This window comes from Varroa jacobsoni, unplaced genomic scaffold (assembly GCF_002532875.2).
Source record: "Varroa jacobsoni isolate VJ856 unplaced genomic scaffold, vjacob_1.0 scaffold_1291, whole genome shotgun sequence".
Classification (NCBI taxonomy): Eukaryota; Metazoa; Arthropoda; class Arachnida; order Mesostigmata; family Varroidae; genus Varroa; species Varroa jacobsoni.
Window position 1 is genome coordinate 21,728 of NW_019214193.1, and position 14,174 is coordinate 35,901.

General features: G+C 37.0%; 2 protein-coding genes across 3 annotated transcripts in view; one reads left to right on the forward strand and one right to left on the reverse strand.

The window, feature by feature from the left end:
- Window positions 1–652: 652 nt before the first annotated feature.
- Window positions 653–5,391, forward strand: LOC111268484 (uncharacterized). 2 transcript variants are annotated; one of them, XM_022847505.2, is made up of 7 exons: window positions 653–1,128; window positions 1,741–2,024; window positions 2,136–2,249; window positions 2,535–2,705; window positions 2,853–3,126; window positions 3,456–3,683; window positions 4,067–5,391. In XM_022847505.2, exons 1-7 carry the CDS (start codon window positions 1,094–1,096, stop codon window positions 4,299–4,301), a joined length of 1,341 nt encoding a protein of 446 aa, XP_022703240.1. In that variant the 5' UTR covers window positions 653–1,093; the 3' UTR covers window positions 4,302–5,391. The 2 variants fall into 2 exon arrangements, with proteins under 2 accessions (XP_022703240.1, XP_086827839.1); XM_086971713.1 differs by having other exon boundaries at window positions 654–1,128; window positions 1,728–2,024.
- A 3,123-nt stretch (window positions 5,392–8,514) lies between these two features.
- LOC111268477 (glutathione S-transferase Mu 5) overlaps window positions 8,515–14,174 on the reverse strand; it is a 6,374-nt gene continuing 714 nt past the window's right edge. The window contains exons 2-7 of the mRNA XM_022847492.2: window positions 12,702–12,887; window positions 10,941–11,105; window positions 10,416–10,481; window positions 9,920–10,053; window positions 9,422–9,532; window positions 8,515–9,295 (exon numbers count right to left, since the gene is read on the reverse strand). Of these exons, the coding sequence (XP_022703227.1) occupies window positions 9,214–9,295; window positions 9,422–9,532; window positions 9,920–10,053; window positions 10,416–10,481; window positions 10,941–11,105; window positions 12,702–12,875 (732 nt within the window). The 5' untranslated portion in view covers window positions 12,876–12,887 and the 3' untranslated portion in view covers window positions 8,515–9,213. The remainder of the gene's footprint in view (window positions 9,296–9,421; window positions 9,533–9,919; window positions 10,054–10,415; window positions 10,482–10,940; window positions 11,106–12,701; window positions 12,888–14,174) is intronic.

Sequence of the window (14,174 nt, forward strand, 5' to 3'; positions counted from 1 at the left end):
GCAACACAAAATTGGTGTGAAAGAAGTCACACGGTTTATCAAATTTGGCCTTAGGTAGATTTTTAAAATCACGATACACTTCACAAGTTACATAAAAAATAACAATGTATATTCTATCAACTTCTTCAAGTCCAACCAACGCCTAGAAAAGAAAATTTTAAAAAATTAAAGTCTCTGCTTTTTCGGTACTGTTTGAAGTTCGAGAAGGTTCTAGCACCCGACAAAACGAAAGGCCATCACATCGGCGCGGAAAGAGCGCACACAAGAAGAGGGTTGCGTTTTGTATTTATTTTACTTTAGCAGGGTTCTCAGTATAATATAACACTTATAAATACTAAGACAAAAATTTTAACATCCAGAAACATCTGAATGTCATATCTGATTGGAAACTCAACAACCATTCGTCAAACGCAAATTTGTTCAATGTACGACGCTTGTTGCATCTTTTGATCAACAGTCCCAAAAAACAGAGATGTTATTATTACCAGCGATTTGAAAAAGGCGTAACTAGAATGCAAAAAAGTTTCAGGAATGCATTAAAATTGACAAACGTAGAGTTTTTGTTCCGTTTGTCTTTGTGAAACGCGCATTTTAACTGGCGAGGGTAAGGTGACCCTTTCCAGTTTGAGCGCTGCTAGCTTCGGCAGCAGTAAACAGTAGAGCATCGAGAGTTTACACGACTAGTCGAGAAAGAAAACAGTTGTACCTACCTAAGCTACCACCGAGCAGGCATTCTTCATTACAGTTCTCGCAAAAAACGAGTTCCAATCTGGCCTGCTAAGAAATTAACCTAATCAAACCTGATCATCATAGATTGCTTTATGTATCTCGAAAAAAAATCAAAAGTACTGCGTAGTTGCATCAGTGTACAGAGAATCAACTGTGTTCTTACTACTTTGCAATAGAGTATTTTCGGTGGCGGATGCGTGAGCTATAAGTACAATATAGATAAAACAAGTGGACAAAGGGAAGTGGGCGTTACACACCTCGAGTGCGAACGTTCTCAAAACAGCCTCCTGAAAAAGAGAAGGTGTATCGCTTTTCACGTCATAAAAATTAAAACGTCAGTAGGAAGTTCAACAACGATACTGCAATGCTGTATCCGACAAGAAATCCAGAATGCGCAGGGTATGTATCTTGCTTTGGACGCTGTGACGAAATTGAAAATACACATTTGTATATATTGTGTCACAATGCTGATACGATAAATATTACCTTCGAAATATCGTCCCTAAAAAGCTTTTGGACTTTGGTACAAAGAAGGTTTGTTTAAGATCCAAATTAAGTCATAGCTTGCCATTACCAGTTTGATCGGTTGCTCTTTTTGGACCGAATAACTGACAAGTACATATAATGTTATATATGTTATAAATGATAAATGATTAGTTAAATTTATATGTAGTTAAGGAAAAAAATACATGTAGTACTCGTATTTGAGACTTATTTTCAGACAAGGTACATACACGTTTATTACTTGCAGTAGATATTTAGAGTGATGATTAACAGCAGAGTGACTTTTTCGTGGACATCATTATTTGACATACTTGTTGCCAAGAACTGACAACTGCAATACTATTACTCAGCTAACTCGGGTGATTGATATTAGTTTTGTTCTGATTTTGAATTTAAACATTGGAAACGACTGATATGTTTAAAGCATAGAATTTCTTCAGTTTGGATTTACAGAACTTTCCATCAACGTGGCGGTAAATATATTTCTACTAAAGTTGGCTATTTCAGGGGCGCGCAACCTGTAGGACCGGCGGCAGCGGCAGCTCAATGGACCCACACTGTTCCTAGTCAAATGCCGTGGACGCTGCCACCGTCGCAGAGACCGTTCTCAGGAACTGGACCACCAAATAACGTATTTTTCCTTCGGCAACCTGTGCCACCCACTATTTCTCACTTCGCCACCACGCCAACTGTCACTCCTGTTAGCTCTGTGGTCAGGCCTACTCCGGATATCGGTAACCCAATGAATTTACTTCAGGCAGCCGGTGCCCCAGAAACTCTTAGCCTTAATGGTAAAGTTCTAACAAATTACACTATCTTATGAGATGCTTCAGCATCTGTCTATAACAAATTCTACCAGAAAAACACTTTACTAAAAACATTTTTGCCGAATATTCAATCAGATATCGCTAACTTGCCGAAGACCTTGCCGCGACAACTGGATGCCAGTCAACAGCTAGTAGTTTACCCAGGTGATCCTTGCACTTCCAGCGCTCCGCAATGTTTTTGTGCAGCAGGTGCGTGCATTACTCAAATGTGTCTTTACCTATTTCATTTAAAAAAAAAAAGAAAAACATGCATGCGTCGAAGTAGCTCAATTTGGAAATTGCAATTATTAACCGCAGTAAAAAAATCTAATGATTGATGACAATATGAGTTAAGTTCAAATTATAATATTCAGCTCGTACAGTATAATCTTACCTATCGCGTTGGGCAAAAAATTTCAAAACGGTGTCTATTTTGCATCGGTTGTCTTCGTAGGACTTTACTTCTTAATTTGCTGTTTTGTAACTCTGTTAAAGGTGATATAACCGCAAGTAAACCTACAGCCACAGGCGATTTGTTCTCACAAAACGCGCAGAGACAGCCTTTTCCGTCGACTTCGTATTGCGCGCCACGTTTTAAGCGCAAACTTCGCCCTGGCCATGTTGTATCAGATGGAGGGATTCTGTCATCATCTGATGAATCATCAGGTTAGTAGTAGACAATAACTGCCTTTGTCAGGTTTTATCCTCTGATCTCAGGCGTTGTTTATACTTCTAAGCTACGATTTGTGTTTTAAAGTTTGACATACGTAAACAGATTTATTAGCAAGTAAAATAATCAAAGAAATCTTTTAGATGCGGTCGGCGGTAAAATCTTTATTACCGAGCGAATGGTGGCTCGAATGGGAGATCTTAGTCTACGTGATCGGCAGAAGCAGGGCGAACAATGTGAACTCGTTGGTTCGCAAAGTTCGAATCAACAAAGAGCAAAAATTGGATCAACTGAAGACGAATCCTCGAACACTCTTTTTGATCGTTCACTTCCAGTAGAAACCAGCCAGACCCAAATCAGTTCGACACCTATTATGCTCAACAACAACGAGCCAGTAATTTCGCAACAGTATAATGGGTATGTTTACAACAGTAGTAGCGCAGTCACAATATAGCACAATATAGCAACAATATTCTAAATCTTGTAAAACGTCTCAAGCAACGTTTAGGAAAAGCGCAAGTACTTTACATTTATAGCGGTTCGAAGTATACTGGAAATGTTAAATTGGTATTTGGCTTTCATTCGAAACTAGCTTCTAACGCTTTTATTTCCATAGGAAAATTGCGACAGAAAAATCACTATAAATAATGGAATGTAACCCCGTTACTGTTGTCTCTAAAAGTTTACGTTTTTATTTCATGAGAATTTATGTCATAATATTGAATCTTCATAATATAAACTTGTAGATTTGGTAAACTCGTGGAAGGCTACCACAGCAATAACACGAATGGTAGCAGCTTTATGAAACAGATCACGTTAGAAGATGACGACGATGACGATGGTAATGATGCTGATGCTGATGATGCTGATTTCAAAGACGATCAAACTGTGGATAGTCCTCTGTTAATCTGCAGTGGAGTAAAACCTACTGTTGCTGCGAACTCTTCGATAGAGCAACGGCTTGCGATGGAAATGTAAGTAGTACATACAATGCTGAAGACAAAAACGCTGCGGTAGTTACAGTGCAAATAAACTATTGGCGACTTCTATTCGTACTAGACTTATTTTATAATGTTTTTTTTACAATAGTGACCAATTTGTTAATTTGAAAATTTCATAGAATAAATTCTATGAAAACGGGCAACTTATGTATTTGTCGAATGTCTACATGAGATGATTTGCATAAAATGTTATACCCCCTGGGCATTATTTAGTTACTTTTCTGCAAGTTGCTGCCAACGGGATCAATAAAAGCTATTGTTGTTATGTATTATACTGAAATACCTACTTTATATATCTAATTATAAAATAAAATACTGAATATTATGCTGAATATATTTGCCCGCTGTTTGTGTAGGATAAAAAAGTCTACAATGGCTGTCGTTCTTTGGTCTCCGCCGAAGACTCATCTTGCACCATTAACACCAACAGCATCAGAGGCCGTTGCAGATTCGTCAGAATTCTGCAACGGTAGCAATGAGATGGAGCAACAAGAATCGGATTCCGCTAGCCCCAACAGCAGGGTTCCACTGATCGGCGAAATGCCTGAACCTATAAGTTCTATGGTAGAAGACGTCATGGAAATAATTTAATATTGCGGACTCAATACAACGGTTACGTAAAAGCAGTGCCGCGATGTATGACTAAAACAAGTATACCTTGATGTGCTTGTCCATTGTATATACTGTGTAAATACATATATGTGTGAGAATGTACCCGTTAGCTCAAACATTGTCCTATCATGAAGTCTGCGTTCGTGAAGTCAGCCGATTAAATAGATACTGCCTATGTACTTGATAGCAACAAAAAAGATGATTAAGGTTAGCATATGTTTTGGCGTCGTTGGTCGTATTAGAACATCTGTATTTTTTTACCTCTTAGAACTCACTTCACATTATTACATAGGTCAACACAACGTGAAGGCATTCATGTTTTCATTGTAGTTTGTAGCTTTTGCAAACTTGCACTTAATTGAACTTGTCTCCTGATAAGTTCAATATAGATTGGGCAAAATCAGCATGCCCACTGATGTTTAACCTTTTAGCAGTTCCTATGTTTTTTGTTTTTTCGGGTACATGCACAAATTTTGGTTTGATTTTTCAAGTGACTTTAGACGAACAATAAACTCAAGGAGCGCATTGACTATAGGCCGGCTTTACTTGATCTGAGTAAAAAAAAAATGGAATAGAGGCACCTTTGTACGGGGGAAGGGGCAAAGCGACTCTGTTCTACTGATTTCTATATGCAACTGCTGCTAAAACCTGTAAGAAACGCTAGACGACCATCTTAAAATTTCGCATAATATTATTGGAATAGGATATAGAATATGGGCTGTTATAAAGAGCTTTACCAGTATGACTTCAGAACGGTTCGCTACAAGTCGACTTCATCTTTATGAGTTACCAAACCAAAATGTTAAAACTTTCGAGAAGGTGGTGGAAATAGTGAATGCATGCTACAGTCTATTGCCTTAAGTGATATCCGCATGAGTGGATCTAGATCCTATCAAATACAAATAAACTAATAAGTGCACTACGTAATAAGTGAACACTCTCAATGTTTCTGATTAATACAAAGTTTAATCTGTGCATTATACATCAAACGCTTGTATACGAAGTGCGTAAGTTATACCCATGCAGAAGCAAGTTTCAAAAAATAAATTGCTTTTCGTTTATCAACAAAGCGTTTTGCGGCAGAATGGTATCGTTTGATAAGTGGGTATTTCCATGTTGGGTTATTTTGGTACCACGTTAAGCCATCATCGTAATATGTAATATGTAAGCGAATTTACTTTAAAACATCCTTATCTGACTTCTGTTTTAGAACAACCGATTTAAGCGTATGGGAGCGTCGATAGGTATGGCTAAGATAGATATGACTAGCGGGTAGAACTGAGGAAATTAGTTGGCACAATAAATGAGTTAATTTTGCTAAATATCTGTTTTTCATTTGTGATGTTACAGTAGATAAAAATAATTATTTTTATAGAAAAAAAAAAACTATATACCTATATATAGTAAAACGCAAGATATCAGCTGATTGTTTTCACAATAAGGTCAAGTATAAATATTGGTTATTGTCGATTATTGTGGAGGAGAGCGTTCGTAACCTGTGCCGTTCGGAAGCGGAAAACCCTTAAAATAATGTCTGCTATTTTCATTGTTTACGTTAATAACACATTTAGACATGAGCGAGATGATATGATAAATTCGGGTAGTTTACCTCACACTGACATAGTTTACCCTGTACCCACTTAGAGAGCAACAATTAACTTCCCTTCATTGTTGAAGCCTTCCGTACTTCCATTTCAATGCGCTTAGGACGGACGCTGCTAGGAGCTCTTTCGTATCTTCTAAATGTTTCCTGATCGTTTAACATTCTTCCTACACTTTGTGTTTTTAGTCGTTTACCACTTTCTAGCTGGGCTCATGCGAATGTACAAGTATCCTGAAACTCATCCACATACTTATAAGAAGTCCTTACACTATCTGCACACTTATCAGACCACAGCAAGAACGCGCAAACTAACACGTTCGCTAACATCCTTTACTACCGAAATAGTGCATAAGCTGTTAGCCAAAACGTTTAATAAGAATTTTCTGTTCTGTGTTTGCATATTTTACGTGGAACCACAAAAGTACTCAATGCCTACCAACTACACGTTTAGCTGCTCTCCCGTTCTCTCTCTCTCTCACTCTCTCATACACACGCCTTGATTTATGGTCCTCACTCTTTGTAAGCGCGGATTGAGCTAACTTGCATTACTATCAGCTATATCAAAATTATATGAATTTTTGAAGCACATTTGAATTCGGGCAAAATTTGGAAGTCTGTTTCAAAAGGCATGCTTTCATCCCGTATTCTTCGTATTAAGAAAAAGTCAGTACTTTTTAAACCAAACCCGTCAAAGCGAAATAGAGTTCGTCCTTGGAATCCAAGGAAAATCAATTGGTATCCAACCTTTTTGCGCTAAATAAACCCCCACCAAGACTAAAAATTTTTATTTTTGCTCGAAACTGGTATATATATATATATATATAGAAAGATACATATAATAATAACTCTCTCCTATTTTAAAGTGTAAAGATGCACCTACCGCTTAATTTTTTTCGTCCCAGGGTGAGACATCTGTATTTTTATAAGAGGTAATTTTTTTTACATCTTTTTTTCTTGTCTTTCGACATCCCTACGAAGTATAATAGGACGTTGCGAAATAGCTCGTTACTTTGACGGTGTGCTACTACTGTTGTTATTATACATTCCATCTCCCAACATCAGTTTGCTCACACGTCAGTAACAATGCGTGGCGTGGCTAATGAAATTCGGTTAGCTGTTGTGTGCAGACCCGTTAGGTTGTTCATACCGACCGGAGCCGAAAAATGTATTCATCACAGTTCCACCCTTTTTTCCGGTGATGCTCTGCTTCCTTCGAATTTTCATTTGCCGTAGGGACGAGGGATCCAAAAATCTGTGAACCTTTTTAGGTTTCCAATTCTCATAAGGATTTTTTTTTAGAATTTTATTATTGTCAGCGGATGTTGTGGTGATCGTGTAACCCTTAATGTTGTCTTCCCATTTTCAGTCAAATTCACTCAAGCTATCCCAGCAATTTAGCGTTGTTCCTTTTATGAGCCTGATTCTCTCCTTCGCTTTCTCTCGGTGTTTTTCCAGGGGCGTCCTTAGCAGTCTTCCCAGTTTTGCCATTTCCCTTTGTATGTGTTCCCTCGTATCTTTCATTTATTCCATATGTGAACTGTTGTTTCTGGGAGCCCCGCACCACTGTTCATTCCTTCGTTTCTTTTATGGTGGTGCATCAACGATATGCAAAGTCGTGGTTCTCTTTCGTTGTTTTAAAAGTTTTTCAAAAAGAGAAAAACTTTCCCTGTAACATATATATATGAACAGCAAAGTGTAGGAACGACGAATTCTTGTTTTGTTGTACAGTTGGCTATGCTGTACTTCGTGTGATTTATTTTAGAAAGCCTATAATTGCTGAGTATTTCACCATTCGCATAGCTATATTTAGAGTGTATGTCATCAGAATTAGAACAAACTTTCACGAGTTGTTTGGCGTGTCATGCGCCCGTTTATCCGCCATTGTTGGTACCGTAAGAAAACCTATTCTTTTTAAGACAAGCAGCAAATTTGTTATCGTAGAAAACAACCTGTTGTTTTCGCAATTTGGGCAAAAGTGAACTCATGTCTTATATCTTCGTACTAGATGAATCTTCACCAAGATCGAAACTTTATTTTTTATCTGAAATAAAGAGTCTAGGTTGTTGCCAGTTTTCAGGCGACTTCTGAAAAACCGAGAAGGGCTTTCATGAGGCAAACTGAAAGATACTTTACAGAGTTTAGATTTAACATCTTGTTCATCAAAGTGACCCAAAAGCCATTGTTGATACATTTGGGTTTGTTAAACCTAAATTAACGGTCGTCTTGTAGATGAAAACATCAACTGACAATAAGGACATCAAGATTCGCTCTAACGGTTAGGCTTTTTAAAAATTTGCACCTCTGACATTTTGGCCGTTTTGGGCATACAGTTTTACGATTTTGGCCTGTTGTCAGCTCAAAATTTTATTTTACTGGAATTTTTTGTATCTAGAATACTCGGTCGACATATTAGGTAGTAGGGTACACCGACTAATATCGCTTGACGCTCGGTTACCATTAAAAAGTTATTTGCAGATTAAAGAAGGAATATTTTAGAAAACTACTTAAGATTCCGTATTGGAGCTGTATTTGCGACTAATGATGGTTATTTTCAATGAAAGTTCCATTAAAAATGACGCTTCTAACACATGTAACTTCATTGAAATATTTGTTTTTATTTAGATGCAGTTTTAGAAAGAATTCAGCAAAATAAGTAAGTATTTCAATAAGTATTTAGATGCCCCGTTTTGCATATACACGAAAAATCACAACTACTCTATAACTTGTCTATTCCAGCTTAAATAGGGGCACAAGATATGTACTTAAAGAAGAAGAGGGAACACGCTGTTATTGTTTCAGTCATTTCCTCACACCACTTCCTCCATTATGCATACATCGTGATTTCAGAGGTATAAAAGAAATATTTTTTTAACAGATCAGCTTAAGGAATTGCAATAATACAGTACCTGTGAACCACTTGTGGAAACTTTGAATGTACAGATTAGTTGATAATAAGCTCATTTAAAACAAAACAACACATTTTATATAGCGAATTAAAATGTTCGGGTGATCCATCAGTCGTCAATAATTTATTAACAGATAGTTGTAAATGTTTAATCCGTAAGAAATGTGTTATATATCCTATTTCATCCAACGTACTTAATTCATTTTACTAGTTCGTTCACAAGATTAGAATGATATCTGTCTTAGTCGAAAGTTTTTTTTTGTTACGGCAATACATCTTAGGAAGGTTTCCAGCTTCATTATTTTTGGGCAAATTGCGTTCAGTTGCTTAGTCTATTTCGCCGTAGTAAGCGGTCGCACGATCATCATCATCATCGTGGGAACTTATCTTATAGGAGGACGAGGAGGAGGCATAGCAGGCCCGCCGTAATACGATAGCTCACTCCAAACCGGCCACGCCTTGTACCTGTTAGAAAAGATTTTACGCTATTTAAATTTCCGCCGAAGATTTCCTATGCAGAGGTGTTTGTACTTTTTTATTGATTATACAGAATATATGCAAAAAAGAAACAGCAAATTACTATAGCCATACTTATCACTTTGAAGGAACTTCGCGAATTTTGGAAGAGCTTCGAGTCTCTGGAGGTATGCGTTGATCTGAGGAAATGGAGCGTACATCTTTTCATATTCCGGCCACAATACCCTAAAACGTAAGCATTAAGCTGTAAATTAATATTAAAGCCATTATACACGTAATGTGCATCCCGTTTTTTCTTGAGTTGGTCATTCCACGTGTGTACACTATATTAGTCCATTCGCAGTGTGTTTCATGTGTAAGAATTAGGATGGTTTCAAATTATATTTTTAAATATTCTTATTAATACATTTTTGTATATTAATCTATATATTACACTAAAATTCATATTGTCAGTCATCGGTCATAATAACAACGATGTTTATAACATTGCGAAATTGAAGCGCAAGTGGGCCCGTTTATTTTTGTAAAGCTTTGAAGATGAGATTTTCGAAATATTTCTCCTCTGTAAGGTTACTGGGTATGCTCATTTTTACAATACTTCCTGATACAAACCTGTGCTGGTCGAACATTTCATAAGCGAGAAAATCAACATAGGTTAGCTCGTCGCCTACAATGAAGCTTCGATCACCCAGGAAAGTCTCCAACTGAGGACAGTAAAGTTCTAAATATTGCTTCATGTACTCCTCCTGAACAAATATATGAGACATGGAATAGAACATTTGTAAATTCCACAACGCCAAGTAAAATTGGCATAACGGTATACTGTCTTAGCTATATTAAAACTTATATTAATAAACGAAACGTGCATTTTTTATTGTCTTATAAAAGCATAGTAATTAGAATAACATTGATGTTGATACAGTAAAACTACAAGTTGTTTTTATTTAGGTTAGCCCCAGCAAATCTTACCTCCAGTTATTTGATTGAAGAGCTCCTATCGTGTGCACGTATTTATTTCAGCAATAACTTGCAATAGTAATACTTGCAAAACGTAATTTAGATGATGTTCATCACGTTATATATAATAGGTTTTATTAATAAAATTTACCTTTTTCTTATCGCTATACTGCGAATCATAGCAGACACGCACGTTATGCCAGATGATATCGTACACCTGAATTCATATTTACGATTGAAAATATTTCCGATTAAATTTTACATATCGTATACGCACATACTAGAATCAAACAAATTCAAAAGTTGAAGAAAAACCGCTTACGGTTTCTGTCTTGTTTCAACAAGATTAAAATCAACGCAGACCTACAAAAACTATATAAACTGAAAACATATGATACCAATAAGGCGCAACATGAAGCTTATCGTGAGTTTAGAACACACTTACCCACTGCACCCGCACAACTGTGATACCTTAGTGCAATGCAAGTAAAAAAAAATACGTGCTGACTATTAGTCAACTAAAAAATAACACATGCTCGATTTTCATAGAAGCTGTTCACATGGCACGATGTACGTACGTAAATGTAGAGAACACATACAAGCAATTTTGTAATGATAAATCTTCGTATAAGCAAATACAGTTAATGTAAAGTTAATATTTACACTTTTGTCGTACCTGCTGTTCTGCGAGATCGACCCGTTGCTGTCCTTCTTCAGTGCCCGGAAAGAGGCCTGTACGCCGTGCCAGAAAACGGAGTATGGCAAGGGACTGGGACATGCGCACCTTACCCATTTTCAGATATGGCAGATTTGGGAAGTCCAACCCGAGGGTGAACTTCACCTGCAGAGAAATGAATACGTATAATAGATTATCATTTACATTCAGTGGCTTTTGAACAGGTCCAACAGTAATACGGTTAACTTTTTCCTTTTATATTCCTTATAAGCAAAACATGTGAAACATTATGTAAGCAAGCTTTTTGTATCCATTAGAATCCAAATGCACTTTTAATAGAAGGATTTCCAAAAATTAAACATCAGACTCACGTTGTGATACCGCAAAAGATGTGCGCAAATTGATGCGAACCCGTAAGACCTAAAATTTTATTTGATATCGAAGTGAAGAATGAATCGCATTCGTGTAAATTTATGCTTTGCTCAAAGCTCTTATTTTATAAGAAATACCTCGAGAATTTGCTTTCGAGGATCGTTTTGAAGTAGTTTTAGCTGTGCCCAGCTGTAGGCAAGCATTCAATAGTCTAATAGGATACCTCTACCCTAAGCATGTAAGATTCGGCCGCAACTACACGACTATTCAACTGTACCAGCCTTTAATGGAATGCGAAGGATAGTTTTAATAACATTAAATTCACAAGTTATGAACAGTGTATGCGCAGCAAACTTTAAATGAACTAATGATAATTTTTAACTTTGAAATCGCCTTAACGTAACTAACACTTAATAAAATAAAGCACCAGTCCCCGAGACTTGTTTATTGCTACTTGTATATTACTGAGAGTCAATTCAAATTGTGTCCGAGCTTTGAAATAGCAAACAATCATGTACATTCATGGCAAGCAATAAGTCGACGGTATCTACACAACCAGTCATCAATCTCCGTTGACCGCACCTGTGTATATGTGATAGGTAGTCAGATATGTAGGGAAGGCACAGTTAATCAGCCCCTACTACTGTATTTCCCCTACAGAGTCTCCCTGTTAAAAAAACGCTGACATCGCTTTATTGTTAAAACCCTCTGCATAGGCTTGTTGTAAGTTGTTGTAGACTTGCACACTTGCTGAAAGAAAGTGCGCTTGATAATGCAATGTAGCAAAGTTGCCAAGGTGGTTCGTGGCTCTATAGGACATACTACCTACATGCACCTGTGGTGAAGCGGTTCTGTTTTAACGACTCGCAGTAATGACTTCTAAAAAAATAGCTCTAACACTGTCAGTAAGTTTTTGTCCATTTTTCATCTACATTGCCTTACTACCGCTATAGCTGACGATCGAGAAATATTGGCAATATCTATTTAATTAATGTTATTTACTAGGATATTGGAAATAAAATTAACAATTACAAAGTGTACCCTATCACAGAATACGGACATACGGAAAGCTTATCAGTCTCATGCTACGTCGACAGTAACCTGTGGATTCTTCCCGTTTTTTTATACCTCAAACTCAAAGCACAAAGACATTAAATTCTAACTCCCTCTATCCACACTCTTCTCCCCTTTGAAAAAGAGCGCGCAAGATGATGTACGCTGCACTCCAATTTCTATCGATCGTGTGTAGCGTACCCATAACAACATAATCGTCACATAATATCCACTTGCTTAAAAGTCCGTCGTAGACGTTGTGACTTATAATTTTCATTAATATAATATACAATAAATTTACATTCTGCTACATTGCAATGTCCAGTTGCTACGTGCCTTAAGCCATTCTTGGCGCCCATCAAGTTTTTCTCCAAGTGGGTACCGGTGTTCGTCGTATTGCAATCCTGCGTACTCAAGAACATAGCGAATAGCTTGGCCCAGTCCTCGAATATCCCAATAGCCGAAAACGATGAGCCCATCGTCCGTTTCCTCAGCGCTAGACAAAGCCATTGTTATCTTAAACTTGAACAAATAGTACGCAACAAATTAGATAGTATTTTCGTTAAATTTTCCTAATATAAATATAACATATTTCTTTTAAGGATTTTCTTAATTTAGTTGCATGTCTTTTTTCTATTAAGCGATTACGAAAGGACCATATTAGCTTCAGGAGCATTATCTACAGCTAATCCGTCACTTTGAATACTATTAAAAGGAACATGAGAGAACTATAGTAGATGTCAAAAAAGTCAATCGTATGTTAATTTTTTTTAATATCAGCTTCGTTGCATAATGAATTTTAACATTTGAAATAAGAGGGGACTAAGGGATTTTAATTCAGATACATGAAACTGGGTTTTATTGTTTCGTTTAGTCATTAAAACTGTTCTTACAATAATAATCTGAAGTGGTCTCTAAAAGGAATGGAAATCTTCCTATGCTACTCTATGCAAGATAGAATGTCAGTTTTGAAGAAGAGCGTAGAAGGTAATAAATCTTTTTAAATGTTTTTAAATGCGCTTCGAAGTAAAGCCATTCAAGCTACAAGTGCTGTGGCAACTACTGGCGTGTATTATATGACTACTAATAGCTTAGAGATCTGATGGTTTAATTTACTGCCTGTTACAAGCGCTGCAAATCTCATCACTTTCAATAGATTCTTCGTTTTCTGCGCTCGACCGAGGCCACCCTTGTTATATTAGGTCAACTTTACCCGACTGTTAATGAAACAAACAACTACTAAAATTCTCTCTCAAATTTACATAAAAGGTTAAAATGCAGGTTATCGCAATGTGGATCAAGCTAATGGCGTCTCCAGTTCTTCAAATATAGCGCAAATGATTGATCAGGCTGATTTGAATGGAAAATCAATATTATTGACCAATAACGCTGAATATTCACCTATAAACCTATCTTGTGTGTAGCGAATGATATATCAAAGGAGTTCGTTCGCACCGTACAGAGGCGCCAATTGCATGTACGTCTGGTAGTCTAGACGTTACTTTATGAAAGCTAGGCATAAGCTTCGTCCAGCATCAAAAAACCAAAAAAATAATGCCAGCATGGCTATCATGAACTCAGAAAAATGTTGCAAATAATGAAGGATTAGCGAAAAGCTACGCTGTTTATCTGTTTGCAGCTAAATACGAATTGCTATTGACATTCTTAACTCCCACATGGGCAGCACGCGTGTGATGAGCACAAAAGGATACCGATCACGCAAGAAACACTTTTCGACAAAACACTAGTACTATACTCAGCACTGGAGTTCGCCAAAGGGAAATGACGTTTTAGTTAGCTACCCTGAGT

Bases quoted from the DNA above. Each gene is read 5' to 3' on its own strand.
- LOC111268484 (XM_022847505.2), top strand. From the start codon at position 1,094: ATGCTGTATCCGACAAGAAATCCAGAATGCGCAGG. The intron at 1,129-1,740 runs GTATGTATCTTG...TGGCTATTTCAG, and splicing joins AGAAATCCAGAATGCGCAGG to GGGCGCGCAACCTGTAGGAC. The intron at 3,127-3,455 runs GTATGTTTACAA...ATAAACTTGTAG, and splicing joins ATTTCGCAACAGTATAATGG to ATTTGGTAAACTCGTGGAAG.